Source organism: Carassius carassius, chromosome 12, assembly GCF_963082965.1.
Source record: "Carassius carassius chromosome 12, fCarCar2.1, whole genome shotgun sequence".
In the NCBI taxonomy this organism is placed as follows: Eukaryota; Metazoa; Chordata; class Actinopteri; order Cypriniformes; family Cyprinidae; genus Carassius; species Carassius carassius.
This window is the reverse complement of record NC_081766.1, coordinates 28,174,852-28,195,098: the sequence shown is the minus strand read 5'-3', so window position 1 is coordinate 28,195,098 and position 20,247 is coordinate 28,174,852. Positions and strand designations below refer to the sequence as shown.

General features: G+C 41.5%; 1 protein-coding gene and 1 long non-coding RNA gene across 4 annotated transcripts in view; one reads left to right on the top strand and one right to left on the bottom strand.

Moving 5' to 3' along the window:
- Nucleotides 1-20,247, bottom strand: part of LOC132155168 (uncharacterized) — a 73,979-nt gene that overhangs the window by 53,310 nt on the left and 422 nt on the right. Inside the window, exons 2-7 of one of the 3 annotated variants that reach the window (XM_059564026.1) lie at nt 18,841-18,960; nt 18,644-18,759; nt 18,036-18,570; nt 16,860-17,843; nt 16,557-16,571; nt 13,852-14,234 (exon numbers count right to left, since the gene is read on the bottom strand). In XM_059564026.1, coding sequence (XP_059420009.1) covers nt 13,906-14,234; nt 16,557-16,571; nt 16,860-17,843; nt 18,036-18,570; nt 18,644-18,759; nt 18,841-18,960 — 2,099 coding nt within the window. In that variant the 3' untranslated portion in view covers nt 13,852-13,905. Of the gene's footprint in view, nt 1-13,845; nt 14,235-16,556; nt 16,572-16,859; nt 18,571-18,643; nt 18,760-18,840; nt 18,961-20,247 lie in introns of those variants that run through there. The other 2 variants (XM_059564025.1, XM_059564024.1) reach the window with 2 other exon arrangements.
- On the top strand, nt 14,128-16,929 carry LOC132155170 (uncharacterized). Its single transcript, XR_009437227.1, has 3 exons — nt 14,128-14,249; nt 16,224-16,355; nt 16,860-16,929. It is a non-coding gene; the product is annotated as an uncharacterized LOC132155170 (long non-coding RNA).

Sequence of the window (20,247 nt, the reverse complement as noted above, 5' to 3'; positions counted from 1 at the left end):
ATTCGCAAGATGGCTATTAAAAAAGGGAAGTATTTAGCGAAGCACAAAAGAGAAAATGAATCACAAGTCATTAAAGCAATATTAAATTTACAAATAAAATCTAGCGGTAATCTTAATGAACATGAGAAAGAAAATCTGATTTTATTACAAAGTAAATTAGACGACATATACATAGAAAAAACTAAAGGTGCCTTTGTTAGATCCAGATGTAAATGGATTGAAAAAGGAGAGAAAAATACAAAGTACTTTTTTGGATTAGAAAGGAGAAATGCTGAATATAATACAATAAGTAATTTATCAGTCAATGGAAGTATTACCAATAATCATAAAGTAATCTCAAAACATGTTGCTAGCTTTTATAAGGATTTATACTCATCCGCTTCCACAGGTTCTGGCATAGATTCTTTTTTAAATAACATCTCCACAAATGCTAAGAAAATAAATGAAGAATTTAGAGATATTTGTGATGGAAGAATTTCCTTACCTGAACTGGTGGAATGTGTTAAACTTTTAAAAGACAATAAAACACCCGGGAATGATGGCTTAACGGGAGAATTTTATAAAGTATTTAATGATAAACTCTCTCCTTTCCTGCTGTCTGTGTTTGAAGAAGCCATTAAAAAAGGTGAACTTCCTCCGACTATGAAACAGGGCGTGATTACTTTAATTCCTAAACCAAATAAGAATAAATTACACATTGAAAACTGGAGACCCATTAGTTTACTTAACAATGATGCAAAGTTATTTGCTTTAATTTTTGCAAAAAGACTTAAACATAGCTTGAATCAAATTATAGATGAAGAACAATCTGGCTTTATGCCCAAAAGACACATAAGAAATAACATACGTTTAATTTTAGACATGATAGATTACAGTGACCTCCTTCCGAATGATAGCTTTATACTATTCATTGACTTTTATAAAGCTTTTGATACCATCGAGCATAACTTTATATTAAAATCTATTTCCTTTTTTGGTTTTGGTAACTATTTTCATAAGGCAATTCAAACCTTATATAATGGATGTTCTAGTTCTGTTAAACTGAAAATGGGAACATCAGAAAGAATTAGTATATCACATGGTATTAGACAGGGCTGCCCGGTGTCTCCATTTTTATTTCTCTTAGTTGCTCAAACAATGGCTACACACATAAAAATGTCTCCCTTTTCAGGAATTAATGCTGTTGGTAAAAAGTTTAAAATATGCCAACTTGCAGATGACACAGCCATCTTTTTAAGTGACCGAAACCAAATTGGGACTGCAGTAAATAGTATCAAAAAATTTAGTGATGTATCAGGGTTGGTAATGAACATTAATAAATCAGTTTTGTTCCCCCTGAAAAATTGCAATCTGGCCAGTTTTGATGGAATACCAATTAATGAAAAAGTGACTTATCTTGGAATTGTAATTTGTAAAAATAAAGAGGAACGTCATAAATTAAATTTTGATCCAATTGTTAAAAAAAAAAACAATTTAAATTAAATTCATGGTTAATGAGAGATTTATCTCTGTCATATTCAGAATTTCTTCAGAACTTTAACTTCCCAGTGACACCAAAAGAATACGCAGTTGTATTTGATGCAATCCCTACAGGTTCACTTCAAATTCTAAAACACATATCATTTACAGATATTAGTGCTGAATTTAATAGAATTTTTATTGGAGATACAGACATTACAAAGAAAGAATACACCAATAAATATATTAGAAATCAAATTTCATGCTCGGTTCCACCTGCTGCAAAGTTTTTTTGGTATTCAACCATGGGTGATTTAAATTGGGAAAAGGCAAACACTACTATTTATAAATATTGTATTAATAATAAAATAAAAGAAGTTTCATTTAAAATTTTACATCAAATTTATCCTGTTAAAGATACGCTAAGAAGATTTAAAATAAACATAGAAGAGTATTGTGTCTTTTGCCAATCAAATAGGGAGACTATTTTTCATTTATTCTATTACTGTATGTACACAAAAAAATTTTGGTCTGATTTGGAAGAATTTATAATCACAAAATTGAATGTAAACGTCAGAATCAATATTTTTGATGTCATGTTATACTTTTATTTATGTGGTTTGTCCAAAAATTTAATTTTTGTTATTCAACTGTTTATTATCTTCGGAAAATACCATATTCACAAATGTAAATGGTCTAATTCACAACCTAGCTTTAATGTATTTCATCTGGACTTTAAAACATATTACAAAACAATAGAAAACATGCAAAATATGAAGGCTACAAGAACATTTCATCTCCTGAAGGAACTGAATATATTTTAATTTTCCCCTTCTATAAATTAATATGTTATTATCCTCTGGTCTGTACATTTCTTTTTTTTGTTGTGCAGGTTTCACAGTATTTGTAGTGTTCTCTGTACCTATTGTCCTGTGCATTGTTCATAATAAAGTTTGAAAAAAAAAATTAAAAAAAAATACATGTCTATGAGTTCATAGTTCGGGTCTATCGGGTTTTTGACTCGTTCCTTAATCACGTGACAGCCACATACGCTAAAACCAATGCAATATGAGCCGGAAAGAGAATTGATTAGTTCATAGTTCGGGTCTATCGGGTTTTGACTCGTTCCTTAATCACGTGACAGCCACATACGCTAAAACCAATGCAATATGAGCCGGAAAGAGAATTGATTAGTTCATCTCATGAGTCTTCGGGTCGGGTCGAGTCATTCCTTAATCACGTGACAGCCCCATACGCTAAAACCATAGACAGTAAAAGAATGCAGTATTGAGCCGGAGAGAGAATTGATTAGTTCATCTTTCGGTTCTTCGGGTTGTTCGTTCTTTTGTCCCGTGACGTGACAACATTGGCTAGAGTAATTATTAAATCAGATTGTCTGTATAAACCATACTTTTGTAACATATGACACTTTATAAACATTAAAAAACACTGTGTACATACTTTTGAATTGTTGTTTATTGTTTATTTTTGTGCCATTAAAGCTTTGTAACAAAGAGGACAACTATTCCAAAATAAATCAAAATAATAAAAAAGTAAATAATTAAAAATACAATTAAAATTAAAAGATAATAAAGCCACAGGGTCTCATAACCTTAACAAATGAACTTTAAAAGTACAATATGAAAAAAGAAAAACTAAATATTGCACAACAAGCTTTGCTTTTTTATATAATAATTTAAAATGAATACATTTTAAAATAAATAACACTTTTGTGCCAAAATAAAAACTTTATATCAAAGAGTATAACTATTCCCCAAATAATTTTAAACCATTTAAATAAAAATAAATGAAAATGAAGAGATACTAAAGCTACGGAGCCTTATAACAATAACAAATTACCTTTAAAATCACAACAACAACAAAAATATTGCACAACAAGCTAGTCTTTTTCTAAATAAATAAAAATAAATAAACTTTAAAATAAATAACACACTGTGGCTATATTTTTAGGACTTGCTTTAAGGCATGTTTGCATAAAAAAAAAAACAAGCTCCCTGACCTTGGATGGGCTGAGTCTGTTCTATCTGAGATAATCTGCCCAGTTTTAGAAAAAATTCTTTCAGATGGCACAGATGTGGCCACAATGCAAAGTCTTGTCTTTGTGTCTTCAGAAAGGCTTTTGTATACTGGTGAACATCTCCTCCACCAGGCCAGAGGGTCTGATGTGCGGGGTAAGAGTGGCTCTGCAAGGTAGGCCTGCACCTTTATAGCATCTGCGGTCTTAGAAGAGGTAGCAGAAGGCCTCAAGCTTGCTATCCTCTCGTCAAAGTCTTCCCAAAACATGGCCCCTGCACTGGCAGTAGCACCAGGATCTGAAGTATCCTCCTCAACCTGAGCTGGGTTAAACCTGTTAAAGCTGAAGTTATCATAACCTTAATGTTTTAAACTAAGATTAATAAAAATTTTATTTGCTTTTAATGTATATGTCATTATGTCCTTTTTTTGAGCAATCTTCTTATACATATATTACACCAATATGTCAAGTCTGCCTAGGAAAAGCAATTATACTAGCAAACTCAAAATTGGAGTAAAAAAATATTATATAGCCTAGTGTTTATTTACCGATAGACAGTCAAAAAGACAAATTAATCAATATTTTATTTATAACAGGGTTTTATTTATTTCTAAAATAATAAACCACAGATCCTCAACAAACAGTAACAAAAACACAGTGACAGAAATGTCAGGAATAGCGTATGGGTCTGTCACGTGATTAAGGAACGAGTCAAACTCGACCCGAGACCCGAAAGACTCATGAGATGAACTAATCAATTCCCTTTCCGGCTCAAGACTGCGTTAGTTTTGCGTATGGGGCTGTCACGTGATTAAGAAATGACGTAAACCCGAGGACTTCTTGTCAGATAAGAGGTGAGGTGAGCTAATCACAGACTGAAGACCCAGGTAAAGAAGGAATTTTTTTTTCTGTATCTTATAGCATTTTAGTTTTGTATTGTTTTTAGTGTGATTAACGTTTGCGTAAGTACTAGATGTGTTGGGGAAGTAACACATAACATTTTCATTACATTTTGCTAAAATGAACGAAATGACTCGAAAAAAGATTCGTTCATTTTGCTGAACGAGACTCAAAAGTCTGAGTCGGTAAAATGATCCGAACTTCCCATCACTATCAAGCACACAACCTCGATTAATACAGATATGGCTTTTATTCTTGTATAATAAACAATTCACAGTAAAACCTCAAGAGGGCAAAGCAGCAGGTTAAGGATGGGTGTCACATGATTAATAGTGCATTTGACCAATCACAAATTACCTAAGATTAGTACGCAATCAACAAACAGAAAGGCATTCAGCAGAGGGTTTCAAAACCTTAAGATTAGTTACATGTGCTATCAATTATACATAATTTCGTTACACAGCAAACACCACAAAGGTACAAAAATCCATAAGTGCAGCAGTTAAATCAAACACTCCAATACACACCAAGAAAAGTCAATATCTGCCAAAACCACTCTTGCTGGCTACTTAGCCATTGTCAATAGGGCTGCTCCGATCATGATCGGCCGATCGTTATGCGCATCTCGTCAGTAAAGCCGGTTCTCTAATCAGGGGTAAATTCCATCATGTGCGTGATTTCACATAGAGTAGCTGTTACTACACAGAGCAGTTGTTAACCGAGAAGATGCGCAAATAAACGCTGAAAATGAACGTGGATTTGCGCTGCTTCTCTGTTAACAACGGCTCTGTGTAGTAACAGCTGCTCTATGTGAAATCACACCTGATGGAATTTACCGCTGATTAGAGAACCGGCTTTACTGACGAGATGCGCATAACGATCGGCCGATCGTGATCGGAGCAGCCCTAATTGTCAATATAAAACAAAATGAAAAATGACATGAACGATAATAACCTGCCCTCAGCCCTACACACACACACACACACACACAATACAAGCGCTGGGGGACCGGTAACAATTCGTCAGTCACATTAACCCAGGACTCCCCGGCGAATACAACACTTCACATACACAATTTAATAACAAAAAGGGCAGATAATAGGCTGCTGGTCTTCTTACCCGCTTCCGGACATGGGGTAAAACGTTCGGGAAAACAACCGGCGGCCGCCGAATTTAAGTTAGGGAAACCCACAGCTACAAACTATCCCTCCCAATTGCTTCACGCATTTCGCATAAAAACATCCAACCCACGTCCCGGCACGGTAGCCTCGGCAAGAAGCTCAGCAGCATTCACGTACAAAGTTTCCCCCCCTAACAACAACAGACCTCATACCTTTATTGATTCCCTTAGAAATACAGCACAGGTGTAGGTCTTTTTCCTAAATGAGACGCAAGGCAGATACTATAGGCATGATCACGGTCACCCCTCCCCTTATCTAAAATGAAGGGCTTACATCCACCCCCCCCCACTCAAAATGTGTCCACACATTCCCAAATACCTCACATCCTATAACGTAGAGGCAACAGGCCCTTTGTGGCCCGCATAGACTGTCTCAAATACTCAGTCTGTGAAACAGGTGGGCTAGAGGGACCTTCCCTCGATGCAGTCTGTAATGGCTCTTCAGCAGTGTCCATATGGGAGGTTGCTCCGCCATCCATTTTTATGGGTGCTGGTGGCCCTGTAAAACAGTCCCCCACCAAAGGATACATACAGCAGTTACTGTTCACAGGATTGACATTAGAACCAGAAGGTGTAACCTCCACACATTCCTCCTCCAAGGGCAAGGCTGTATCAAATTTACATGGGCTCAACATATTGCGATGCAACACCCTCTCCTCAACATCAGCCCCTTCCTTCTTAACATAAACCGGCATATCGAGATTAGGTTGTGACATGACAACAGATTCCGTTCCCATTTATCATCCAATTTACCCCGTTTCCTGGCCCTCTTGTTTAGGATCATAACTCTCTGTCCCGTCAACAAAGGTTCACCCTTAACTTTACGGTCAAAACCCTTCTTTTGAAGGAGCTTTCTGAACTTGTTTTCGGGCTTGATTATAGGCAGCCACTAATCTTTTATGATGGTGATACACCCAGCTGTCAACTGTCCCCAAAAATCCATCTCCCCGGCCCAGCATAACATCAATGGGCAATTTTGCATGTCGGCTAAACATTAAGAAATATGGGGTATAGCCTGTAGAAGGGTGAGGGGTGTTATTGTAGCCCTGTACCAATTCTGCCACATACTGGTCCCAGTCCTCTTTCTGATCATCTTTTAAAGTGCCCAGCATACTCAACAGTGTCCGATTAAAACGTTCACATTGTCCATATCCGGATGGGTGATAAGGAGTCGTATGAGACTTACTGATATTATATAACGAGCAAAGACCTTTGATGACCTTTGATTCAAAATTTGGGCCCTGGTCAGAGTGCAACTGATCAAACCCCCCAAATGACTGTATTAAGTGTTTCCACAACACCATTGCAGTAGTCACAGCCGTCTGGTCTGTAGTGGGAACTGCAACTGCATAACGAGTGAAGTGGTCCATCATAACTAAAATGTTACAGATGCCACTACGTGTAGTCTCCAGTGACAGAAAGTCAACAGAAACAATCTGAAGAGGATATTCTGATTGTATAGATACAAGAGGGGCACTCACTTGCAGGCGTCTTGTGCAGGTTGCATCGAACACACTGAAGGCACCACTTCTCCACTCCTCGTACCAGGCCCGGCCAAAAGAAGCGTCTTTTCCGCCCCCCAGGTGTCCTGCATGGTCATGCACCCATTCCAGGACCTTTTGACTGCAGACACTGTGGCACCACTATTTGCTTCCATTTGTCAATCAGATGTCTTTGGATTACATACCTCCCTGCACAACAGTCCCTGATCCACACAGAGGCGGGCCCACTGTCGCAACAATACTTGGGTAGATCGATCTTCTGCAGCTCGCTCTCTTGGAGAGGGCCCTCTTCCTCGGTCCATATAAATCCACAATCGTGATACCACTGGATCAGTCCGCTGTGCCCTCCTCCACTCGGCCAACAGGCTGGGGCCAACTCTGTCTCCTTGCTCTGTAGGTACCACTGAACTTGTGACCTCCCTCCAGGTCCTCAGTGCTTGTGTCCATGCCTTTGTTCCAGTTACTGACAACTTCAGGTGCGACATATCCAACCTCACCACATGGGACTGCTCCATCCTCTGCGGTAACTCCATCCTCTCCCTATAACGCACCTCGAACTGGAATCCCGCAAGCTGGGCTGCCCATCGTTGCTCTACTGCACCCAGGTTTGCTGTATTCAGATGAGCCAAAGGATTATTATCTGTGAAAACAGTAAATTGAGACACCGCAAGATATTCCCTAAACTTTCCACTATAGCCCACTTTAAAGCCAGGAGTTCCAGTTTGAATGAACTGTAATTTTTATCATTCCTTTCAGTTGGTCGAAGACTTCTACTGGCATAGGAAATTACTCTCTCCTTCCCCTCTTGGACCTGGGCCAATACTGCTCCCAACCCTGTGTGGCTAGCATCAGTATACAACAAAAATGGCAATTCAAAGTCAGCATAGGCCAATATGGGTGCTTCTAAGAGACTCCCCTTCAGTTTGTTAAAAGCAATGTCCTGTGCCGTTCCCCATGCCCACCCATTTATTTTTCCTGTGACTGGTCGAGTATGTCGCTTTGATGTCCCCCACAACATTGAGTTCAGTGGTGCTGCAATCTGGGCAAAATCTTTTATAAAACGTCTATAATACCCTGCTAGGCCCAAAAAAGCACGCAACGGAGTAATATTTTGAGGTGTTACCCAGGCCTCCACTGCCCGCAACTTCTCTGGGTCTGGTGACACCCCTCCTTCAGCAATCACATGGCCCAAATAATGAACTTGACTCTGGAATAATGAATAATGAACTTGACTCTGGTCTGACCTTTAGGCCAAAATCCCCCAGGCGGCTGAAAACCAAATCCAGATGGGTAATGTGTGCCTCAAAAGAGGGAGAAAAAAACAATGATATAATCCAAATAGAGCAATAATGTTTCAAAATTTTGATCCCCCAGGCAGCTCTCGACCAGTCTCTGAAAAGCTCCTGGGGCATTGCACAAGCCCATCGGCATCCAATTAAATTCATATAGCCCCATTGGCGTCACAAAAGCGGCCTTTTCTTTGTCAGCTGAGTGCACCCCCACCTGCCAATACCCATGTGCTAGATCTAATGTTGAAAACACTCTAGATTTTTTCAATGAAGCCAATGACTCCTCAATCCTAGGCAAAGGGTATGAATCTTTATGAGTAACACTGTTCAGCCGCCTGTAGTCTACGCAGAAACAAAGGGTGCCGTCCTTCTTTCTGACAAGCACCATAGGTGCTGCCCATGGACTATAGCTCTCCTTAATAATACCATTTTCAAGCATGTGATTTAAGAGTCCCCTTACTTCTTGATACAATTTGTGGAATCCTATTATAGCGATCTCGAATTGGGGCTGCATCACCTGTTGGTATTACATGTAAAACCTTATCCGTATACCCATAATCCTCATCATGTTCTGAAAAAAACCTTCTGATGCTTGAACAACAAATCAGAAATCATTTCTTGTTGTTTGGAACTAAATTGCAGTGGATCTAAAGAAACGGCCACAGGCCAGGGGAAATTTTCTTGTCTTGCATCCTGCACACTATTCTGCCTCACCGCCACCTCCCCAGTCTCATTATCCAATGGTCTTAACTCTACATTTCCCTGCCACCTTGGACACAACTCAACATCGGAAATCTGACCTAACTGACAATGCTGAAAAAGCGTCACCGAAACTGGAGAAAGGTTTAAAATTCTTACCATAACTCTACCATTTGAAACTGTGCTCAATGATCGGGCTACCAATAACTGGCCTGGCAATACATCATCATGACATGGTTCTACCAAGCCCACGTAATCCTTTCTATCTACTTTAATATACTACTATATTCTACTTTGCCGCATATAAATCCACCTCAATATACCCAATATATGGAATAACTAGACCATTCGCAGCTACCAAATTAAACCTTTGAATAGGTGGAAACACTGTTGGCCCCCCAGTCTCAAAACAATTCTTAAAATAACTTTGCCAGTGTAGTCACTTGTGAACCTGTATCAATCAAACAAGGCGTTTTAACCCCTTGCATCACCACATCCACCACTGGACTTTGTCCTACTAAATGATCTTTCTTTTCTGATTGGGCCCTACCTAACATACCCACTGTTTGGGCCTGCACAGTGGGTTCTACAAGTTTAAAGGCCTTTGTGCTCCTTCCGTCAACCTACAACATCTTTCAATATGCCCAACTTGTCTGCAACGCCGACAGATTGGTCTACCCTGATGGTCAAATTGGTTTGAACTTTTTTGTCCTCCCCTGAACTCATACCTAGGTCTTGCACTTTCACTGTTAGGCACTAAATTCTGTACTCCTTCACGAACTTCGTTAATCATTCCAACCACCATTTCCTTTATTTCTCCTTTTAACTGCAAGAAGGCCTCCTGTTCATTATCCTCAACCAATTTTGCATTATCTGGGGCTGGTTTTAACTGTACTGTTGCAGCCAGGGGCGCTGCACAAGATCCCGGGCCCTATGCATAGGCAGTCCTAATGGGCCCCCCTCCCCTTGAAAATATATATTCCAGACTTTTCAAGGGCCCTCTCTTCCTTTGGGGCCCTGGTAATCAGTACTGGTTTTACCCCCAGTCCGACGCCCCTGATTGCAGCTACGGCCTGCCTCACCTCCCCAAGCTCATCTGCTCGTATAATAGCTTCCTGTTTGACTTCCACAAAAGTACTGTCTGGTGCTGCTCTAATCATACCCCGAAGTTCCCTACGCAATCCTACATCCAAAAGTCCTAAAATAAATTAATCCCGTAAAATATTACCCCTAATGGTACCATCCCCCCTATTCTCCAACAGATTACTCAATTCCTGAAGTGCCAGAGCATACTGTCTAACATTCTCCTCAGTCCGTTGCTTACGGGTAAAGAACTGGGAATGAATGGTTGCAAGGGGAGCTAGGTCTCCATAAAGACCTTTCAAAAACATCAATATCTGTTAAGATGTTGCACGCTGTGCTGCTGGCAAAGCTAAAACTTCCCTCTTCGCTTCTCCATTCAGATTGCTTACTAAAGCTGAAACTTTCTGCGCCTCCGAAAAATGATATATATTAAACATTGATCTTTGCATATCATACCAATCCTGAAAGTTATTGGATGGAGTCCCCTGTTCTCCATTAAACTTTGACACCACGGTGTTCCCATCATAAAAGGAAACATAACCATATTTGCATTTTTTCCTTGACTTTGAGATATATTAGTATAACTACCTGTTCCCTGCTGCTGCTCATTGGATGTAGAGGGTAATTGTGCAGATTGTGTAGTTGACATCTTCCTTGCTATTGCCCAATGTCCAGACTGCCAAACTACGCCAAGTTGCAACACTCCAAAATAGGAGTAGGAAAAGAGACCAACAGGTTCCTGACTGGACAAAATTAGTTTGGGCCTCAGTAGCCAAGGAGACTCAAGCACACAACCTCGATTAATACAGGTATGGCTTTTATTCTTGTATAATAAACAATTCACAGTAAAACCTCAAGAGGGCAAAGCAGCAGGTTAAGGATGGGTGTCACATGATTAATAGTGCATTTGACCAATTACAAATTACCTAAGATTAGTACGCAATCAACAAACAGAAAGGCATTCAGCAGAGGGTTTCAAAACCTTAAGATTAGTTACATGTGCTATCAATTATACATAATTTCGTTACACAGCAAACACCACAAAAAGGTACAAAAATCTATAAGTGCAGCAGTTAAATCAAACACTCCAATACACACCAAGATAAGTCAATATCTGCCAAAACCACTCTTGCTGGCTACTTGGCCGTTGTCAATATAAAACGATATGAAAAATGACATGAACGATAATAACCTGCCCTCAGCCCTACACACACACACACACACACACACAAACACACACAATACAAGCGCCAGGGGACCGGTAACAATTCGTCAGTCACATTAACCCAGGACTCCCCGGCGAATACAACACTTCACATACACAATTTAATAACAAAAAGGGCAGATAATAGGCTGCTGGTCTTCTTACCCGCTACCGGACATGGGGTACAACGTTCGGGAAAACAACCGGCGGCCGCCGAATTTTAGTTAGGGAAACCCACAGCTACAAACTATCCCTCCCAATCCCTTTACGCATGTCACATAAAAACATCCATCCCACATCCCGGCACGGTAGCCTCGGCAAGAATCTCAGCAGCTTTCATATACGAAGTTTCCCCCCTAACAACAACAGACCTCATACCTTTATTGATTCCCTTAGAAATACAGCACAGGTGTATGTCTTTTTCCTTAATGAGACGCAAGGCAGATACTATAGGCACGATCACGGTCGCCCCTCCCCTTGTCTAAAATGAAGGGCTTACATCAACTCTCGAGATGAGACTTATATAATATAAGTTACTAAATAATTACACGATTGCTATGGTATTATGTTTAGCATGCACAGTCCCGAACAAAAAAATCATTATTATATTTTGATGACATATGCTACGCGGAGCTAATTCTTGAGATGAGACTTAGGACAGGATAAAATATGTTACTAAATAATTACACAATTGTGATAGAGAATAAGAAGCTGACGTCTGATCTCTCCTGGGGCCCGTTCTTCGTACGTCGCTTATTACATCCAAGATCAAATGACACATCCAAGATGATATCATCGTGCTAATCATGATCCGGCTAATTGGGTTCTTCGAACACACCTGTTGTGTATGATTAGTATCGCTGGATTGAGTTACCTGAGATAATTGCGCGTTCATGTGTTGGCTTAAAAGGGGATATGTATCGATACTCGAAACCATGATCAGCAGTGCAGCGATTGGCTGGTGGCAAGACGGCAATGTAATGACGTCATATAATTTAAAACGACATCTGACGAAAAACTTGACAAATTTCTGGACTTGGAAACAGCCAAGCAAACAAAACTACATAAATGTTATAATAGATATATGAAACAGATAATAGATACATGTTTTTATTTTTTTTAGAATTTTTTTCATGATTCCCAATTATTTAGATTCGCAATTTATAATAGGTGTGCAGTCTTTACATTTTTATTTCAGTGTAGAAATTATCTATTCATTTCATTTTATATTTGGACAGATTTGTTATGTGACAGCATTAATGAAAGTTTCTTAAGGGTCAATATCATGTTATCTGCATCTCCTGCACTCCATCAAGCCACTCTTATAATAGAAGTCATCACTCAAAATAATGCACGACTCTATTAACTGTATAGCATGTGTGTAAGACTCTAATACAATTATGAAGTAATACTTTTATGACAAATAAATATTTCAGTGAGTAAAACTGGCTGTCCATAGTAGGCTGTTATGGACTACACAGCATTTTTATATTATTTTTAAATAATTTTTTTAATGATTATTTTAAATTATTGTCCCTGGATCAGTACGATACACTTGTAATAAAGTAGCAGACATATTTTGAGTATCAGTTCTGGTTGAAAAGAAGCGATCTAATCCCGTTTACATGAAATAAGCCTGCTCCTGAGCAGGTTTAAGCTTACGGACCTGTTGCCATGACAGCAGCTCCGGGATGAGTTTCGAAGAACCAAACGATCCAAGATCACGCCAAATCGTCAACAATCAAATCCAGCTAACAGAGTTAGCGACGTACGAAGAACGGGCCCCTGGTTGCATGTACCATGTTTACTATGGTAACGTTAATGTTTAGTTTGCACAGTCTTTTACATCGCTTATATTTCAGCTTTGTTTAGTGATTATAATCCACATCGGATCAAGTTATTTCAAACACTCTCTGCTAAGTAAGAGGGATTTTTGAACTCAACTTATTTTAAAAAGTCTTTAATACTGGAGTTATCTTTCTGAAATGATCCATGGCTGACACTCTCCAGACGCGGAGAAACTCCACCTTTGTTCATAACCCCTCCTCCAGCCCCAGCTGGCCCACAGTTTTCGTCGGACCAAAAAACCCTGGCCGTTGGCCCCGAGGAAGCTCGATCAAGCCCCGCTATATGTTTATTTTAGATATAATTTATTTCTGTGATGGCAAAACTGAACCTCCATGTGACCCTGAAGAGTAATGATGCAGAAAATTCAGTTTGCATAACAGGAATATTTTTTTTTTTAAATATTCAAATAGAAAGTCATTTCAAATTGTAATTCTTAATATTATGGTTTTATAGCATTTTTTTATTAAATCAAATGCAGCCCTGGTGAGCATTACAGACTTAATCATTCCAAAACTTTGACAAGCGTATAAACTATTAACCCCAAAAATCAAATACTTTAGATCAAGGAAAAGAAAAGTGGAAGACAAATGATGTTTGACCATTTGATTTATTGAATCATTTGAGAGTACAAGGAAAAGAGGCAAACCTTTTTTCAAAGCCACATGGTTGACATTAACAACGTAATCTTAAATGGTAATCCTTGGTCCTCAAGTTCTTGGGAAGGATTTGCGATCAATTTCCGAAAAATCCACAAATTTAAGTGCAAAGGGGTCTTTTTCATAACGCATATAACTGGGTGGTTTATAGTATTGGGGTGGCTCTTTGAGAGGCTGGTTTGCAGAAGGAACACATTCAGCAGCTGCAGTTGTAGTACAGGGTTGAGGAGTGGTGGTTATAGGTGATGCGGTAGGGGTTTTCAGAGGCTGCATAGGGTATTGTGAATAAAACTGCTGCAAATAATCTGGGAAATGGCTATACTGGGGGAACGGACTTCCAGGGTAAATTGGGGGTTGCGGTTTCTGCCACATATGGGGGTGCCTTGGAAATGTAGGTTTCTGGGTTGGCACTTGGTCATCAGTAGAAGACTCCCCAGCTGGCTCAACTGTGGGATAGCCCTTACCAGGATACTGGGATTGAGAGTAGGGATATGGCCACATCATATGGGGGTCTTTTGGAAACTGAGGTTTCTGGGATGGCACTTGGGCATCTGATGGACGTTTCCCTCCTGGTTTAGCTATGGGATATGGCCACATCATATAGGGGTCCTTTGGAAACTGAGGTTTCTGGTCATCTGTAGAAGATTCCCCTGCAGGCTCAGCTGTGGGATAGCCCTTACCAGGATACTGGGATTGAGAGTAGGGATATGGCCACATCATATTGGGGTCCTTTGGAAACGGAGGTTTCTGGGTAGGCACTTGGCCATCTGATGGAAGCTTCCCTCCTGGTTTAGCTATGGGATATGGCCACATAATATAGGGGTCCTTTGGAAATTGAGGTTTCTGGGATGGCACTTGGGCATCTGATGGAAGTTTCCCTCCTGGTTTAGCTATGGGATATGGCCACATCATATTGGGGTCCTTTGGAAACAGAGGTTTCTGGTCATCTGTAGAAGATTCCCCTGCAGGCTCAGCTGTGGGATAGCCCTTACCAGGATACTGGGATTGGGAGTAGGGATATGGCCACATCATATGGGGGTCCTTTGGAAACTGAGGTTTCTGGGTTGGCACTTGGCCATCTGATGGAAGCTTCCCTCCTGGTTTAGCTATGGGATATGGCCACATCATATAGGGGTCCTTTGGAAACTGAGGTTTCTGGTCATCTGTAGAAGATTCCCCTGCAGGCTCAGCTGTGGGATAGCCCTTACCAGGATACTGGGATTGGGAGTAGGGATATGGCCACATATGATGGTCCTTTGGAAACTGAGGTTTCTGGTCATCTGTAGAAGATTCCCCTGCAGGCTCAGCTGTGGGATAGCCCTTGCCAGGATACTGGGATTGGGAGTAGGGATATGGCCACATCATATTGGGGTCCTTTGGAAACGGAGGTTTCTGGGTTGGCACTTGGGCATCTGATGGAAGCTTCCCTCCTGGTTTAGCTATGGGATATGGCCACATCATATAGGGGTCCTTTGGAAACTGAGGTTTCTGGTCTGGTGCCTGGTCATCTGTAGAAGATTCCCCTGCAGGCTCAGCTGTGGGATAGGCCTTACCAGGATACTGGGATTGGGAGTAGGGATATGGCCACATCATATGGGGGTCCTTTGGAAACTGAGGTTTCTGGGTTGGCACTTGGCCATCTGATGGAAGCTTCCCTCCTGGTTTAGCTATGGGATATGGCCACATCATATAGGGGTCCTTTGGAAACTGAGGTTTCTGGTCATCTGTAGAAGATTCCCCTGCAGGCTCAGCTGTGGGATAGCCCTTACCAGGATACTGGGATTGGGAGTAGGGATATGGCCACATATGATGGTCCTTTGGAAACTGAGGTTTCTGGTCATCTGTAGAAGATTCCCCTGCAGGCTCAGCTGTGGGATAGCCCTTGCCAGGATACTGGGATTGGGAGTAGGGATATGGCCACATCATATTGGGGTCCTTTGGAAACGGAGGTTTCTGGGTTGGCACTTGGGCATCTGATGGAAGCTTCCCTCCTGGTTTAGCTATGGGATATGGCCACATCATATAGGGGTCCTTTGGAAACTGAGGTTTCTGGTCTGGTGCCTGGTCATCTGTAGAAGATTCCCCTGCAGGCTCAGCTGTGGGATAGCCCTTACCAGGATACTGGGATTGGGAGTAGGGATATGGCCACATCATATGGGGGTCCTTTGGAAACTGAGGTTTCTGGGTTGGCACTTGGGCATCTGATGGAAGTTTCCCTCCTGGTTTAGCTATGGGATATGGCCACATCATATTGGGGTCCTTCGGAAACGGAGGTTTCTGGGTTGGCACTTGGGCATCTGATGGAAGCTTCCCTCCTGGTTTAGCTATGGGATATGGCCACATCATAAAGGGGTCCTTTGGAAACTGAGGTTTCTGCTCTGGTGCCTGGTCATCTGTAGAAGATTCCCCTGCAGGCTCAGCTGTGGGATAGCCCTTACCAGGATACTGGGATTGGGAGTAGGGATATGGCCACATCATATGGGGGTCCTTTGGAAACTGAGGTTTCTGGGTTGGCACTTGGGCATCTGATGGAAGTTTCCCTCCTGGTTTAGCTATGGGATATGGCCACATCATATAGGGGTCCTTTGGAAACTGAGGTTTCTGGTCATCTGTAGAAGATTCCCCTGCAGGCTCAGCTGTGGGATAGCCCTTACCAGGATACTGGGATTGGGAGTAGGGATATGGCCACATCATATGGGGGTCCTTTGGAAACGGAGGTTTCTGGGTTGGCACTTGGGCATCTGATGGAAGTTTCCCTCCTGGTTTAGCTATGGGATAAGGCCACATCATATGGGGGTCCTTTGGAAACTGAGGTTTCTGGGTTGGCACTTGGGCATCTGATGGAAGTTTCCCTCCTGGTTTAGCTATGGGATATGGCCACATCATATGGGGGTCCTTTGGAAACTGAGGTTTCTGGGTTGGCACTTGGGCATCTGATGGAAGCTTCCCTCCTGGTTTAGCGATGGGATATGGCCACATCATATAGGGATCCTTTGAAAACTGAGGTTTCTGGTCTGGTGCCTGGTCATCTGTAGAAGACTCCCCTGCAGGCTCAGCTGTGGGATAGCCCTTACCAGGATACTGGGATTGGGAGTAGGGATATGGCCACATCATATGGGGGTCCTTTGGAAACGGAGGTTTCTGGGTTGGCACTTGGGCATCTGATGGAAGTTTCCCTCCTGGTTTAGCTATGGGATATGGCCACATCATATAGGGGTCCTTTGGAAACTGAGGTTTCTGGTCATCTGTAGAAGATTCCCCTGCAGGCTCAGCTGTGGGATAGCCCTTACCAGGATACTGGGATTGGGAGTAGGGATATGGCCACATCATATGGGGGTCCTTTGGAAACGGAGGTTTCTGGGTTGGCATTTGGGCATCTGATGGAAGTTTCCCTCCTGGTTTAGCTATGGGATATGGCCACATCATATAGGGGTCCTTTGGAAACTGAGGTTTCTGGTCATCTGTAGAAGATTCCCCTGCAGGCCCAGCTGTGGGATAGCCCTTACCAGGATACTGGGATTGGGAGTAGGGATATGGCCACATCATATGGGGGTCCTTTGGAAACGGAGGTTTCTGGGTTGGCACTTGGGCATCTGATGGAAGTTTCCCTCCTGGTTTAGCTATGGGATAAGGCCACATCATATGGGGGTCCTTTGGAAACTGAGGTTTCTGGGTTGGCACTTGGGCATCTGATGGAAGTTTCCCTCCTGGTTTAGCTATGGGATATGGCCACATCATATGGGGGTCCTTTGGAAACGGAGGTTTCTGGGTTGGCACTTGGGCATCTGATGGAAGCTTCCCTCCTGGTTTAGCTATGGGATATGGCCACATCATATAGGGGTCCTTTGGAAACTGAGGTTTCTGGTCTGGTGCCTGGTCATCTGTAGAAGACTCCCCTGCAGGCTCAGCTGTGGGATAGCCCTTACCAGGATACTGGGATTGGGAGTAGGGATATGGCCACATCATATGGGGGTCCTTTGGAAACTGAGGTTTCTGGGTTGGCATTTGGGCATCTGATGGAAGTTTCCCTCCTGGTTTAGCTATAGGATATGGCCACATCATATGGGGGTCCTTTGGAAATTGAGGTTTCTGGGTTGGCATTTGGGCATCTGATGGAAACTTCCCTCCTGGTTTAGCTATGGGATATGGCCACATCATATAGGGGTCCTTTGGAAACTGAGGTTTCTGGTCTGGTGCCTGGTCATCTGTAGAAGACTCCCCTGCAGGCTCAGCTGTGGGATAGCCCTTACCAGGATACTGGGATTGGGAGTAGGGATATGGCCACATATGATGGTCCTTTGGAAACTGAGGTTTCTGGTCTGGTGCCTGGTCATCTGTAGAAGATTCACCTGCAGGCTCAGCTGTGGGATAGCCCTTACCAGGATACTGGGATTGGGAGTACGGATATGGCCACATCATATGGGGGTCCTTTGGAAACTGAGGTTTCTGGGTTGGTACTTGGGCATCTGATGGAGGTTTCCCTGCTTGTGGAAACACTTCAGGGTACCCATAAGGTGGAGGTTTGTGTGCTGCAGATGGTTCTGGCATTGTACTTATTTGTGGAGTAAGTTTATCAGGATAAAGGGGAAGCAGAAGTTGCGGATATGAAGCAGAATGAGGTCCTAGGAAGGTTTCATTTGCAGTTGTAGAGGTCATGGGACAAGAAATGACTGCACGGTTACCCTGCCATTGCATTTGCATCACATAACTCCCTCCCTGAAAGACAACATGAACACTCGGGTTAGTCATTACTCTATGTTCATACCAAATGGAACGGAGAAAGCAATACCTGTTGTGCAACACCACATCCATCATAGGGGGTAGCATAGGTAACACCTCCATAAGTGGGTATGGTAGATCCACAGTGAGGTGGCAAGTCATTGAGAGGAACAGCTGCCCCATTACCTGTGACGAAACAGACAAAGACAGAACTACAACAAACTAATGTGGTCAAATTCAAATCAACTTCGTGAACTGGCAGCGTACCTTGACAAAGTTCAATTTGTGCTACTTCAGGACCACTGAGCTGCAACTTCATAAAATCATCACCACACCTCAACTTTGGAGACATGGCATACCAGGCTGCTTCAGAAGAACTGACTTGCCCTTTAATTGATTTCCCCACCACAAAGAAACAGACTTTCCAGATTATACATTGAATTACCCATGCATTAGACTTGACCACACACACACTAGGGATGTGCACATCGATGCTGCAGTATCAATATATCGATACTCATAAGCTTCTATATTGGTACCGATATTTTCTGCAAATTTATCTATACTCGCAGACGCAGTGGTATGACGTTAACACTGATTGGTCTGCAGCTGTGCGCAGTGCAATGTGTATGAATGTGTATGATTCACCATCACAACACGGCATGCACGGTCGCAACTCGCGCGAATGACAGCAGTACCGCCGCTCCCTGTATGCAGAGTATGCAGTCTGTGTAGGGCACCAACTCCCAGATGGGGCACCAACCCAGTTGCTTAAAAAAAAAAAAAAAAAAAAAAAACCTTCCGCCATTCTCCCATCCGCGCTCGCTACCGCTCACACCTCATGTTTGTGGTTGAATGTTCATAATTGATGGATAGACATCTATGCCCGGATAAAAGGACAACAATCCGGCGCAGAGAAGTCTAATTAAAAAATTTAAAAAAAAGCATAAAGTTGGCTTGACGTTGGACATTCGAGAGTCTCAAATTTAGGGACCGTCTCTAAAGTTACATGCGATATTGGTATACACTTTTCTAACGTCAGTAGCATTTGAGGAAAATGACTTAGTCAAAAACAACTAACCACTCATCTACTGTAGGTGTCAGCTATAATGCACAATTGAATTGAATGTTTGATATTTATTAAAATAAACTAAATCTTATGTAAGTTATGCTACTTTTTCACATGGGCTCAAACGCAAATTTGAAGCTCAATAGTATTTGAGGAGAAAGACTCGCAGTCATAAAACAATAGTAATGTGTTCATTTAGGTGTCAGATACAATGCACACCTTATACATTTTTAATATATATTAAAATAATTAAATCATTTAGGTAAAATCGAGGCCCGTTTACCACTTTCAGGCACATTCCTCTGAAAGGTTTTTTTTTTTTTCAGTTCTCTTACGAAAATTACCCATGGTTTTAACAATTACACCACAAATCATCGTTCTTGTAGCCATGGTAACAGCAAATTAACCATGGTTAATTCAAATAATTTACAAAGTAGTTTTAATATACTGTATTTGTGTAATCTATCAATATTTTTTGTAAGAAGGTTATTTAAACATTTATTTGTTACATTTGCTTTTCTAATAAATTAGTTATTCATGGTCAGAATGTGTATGATAGAGATAAATATAGGTTTTTTTTTTTTTAAGATTTTGAAAATTCACAT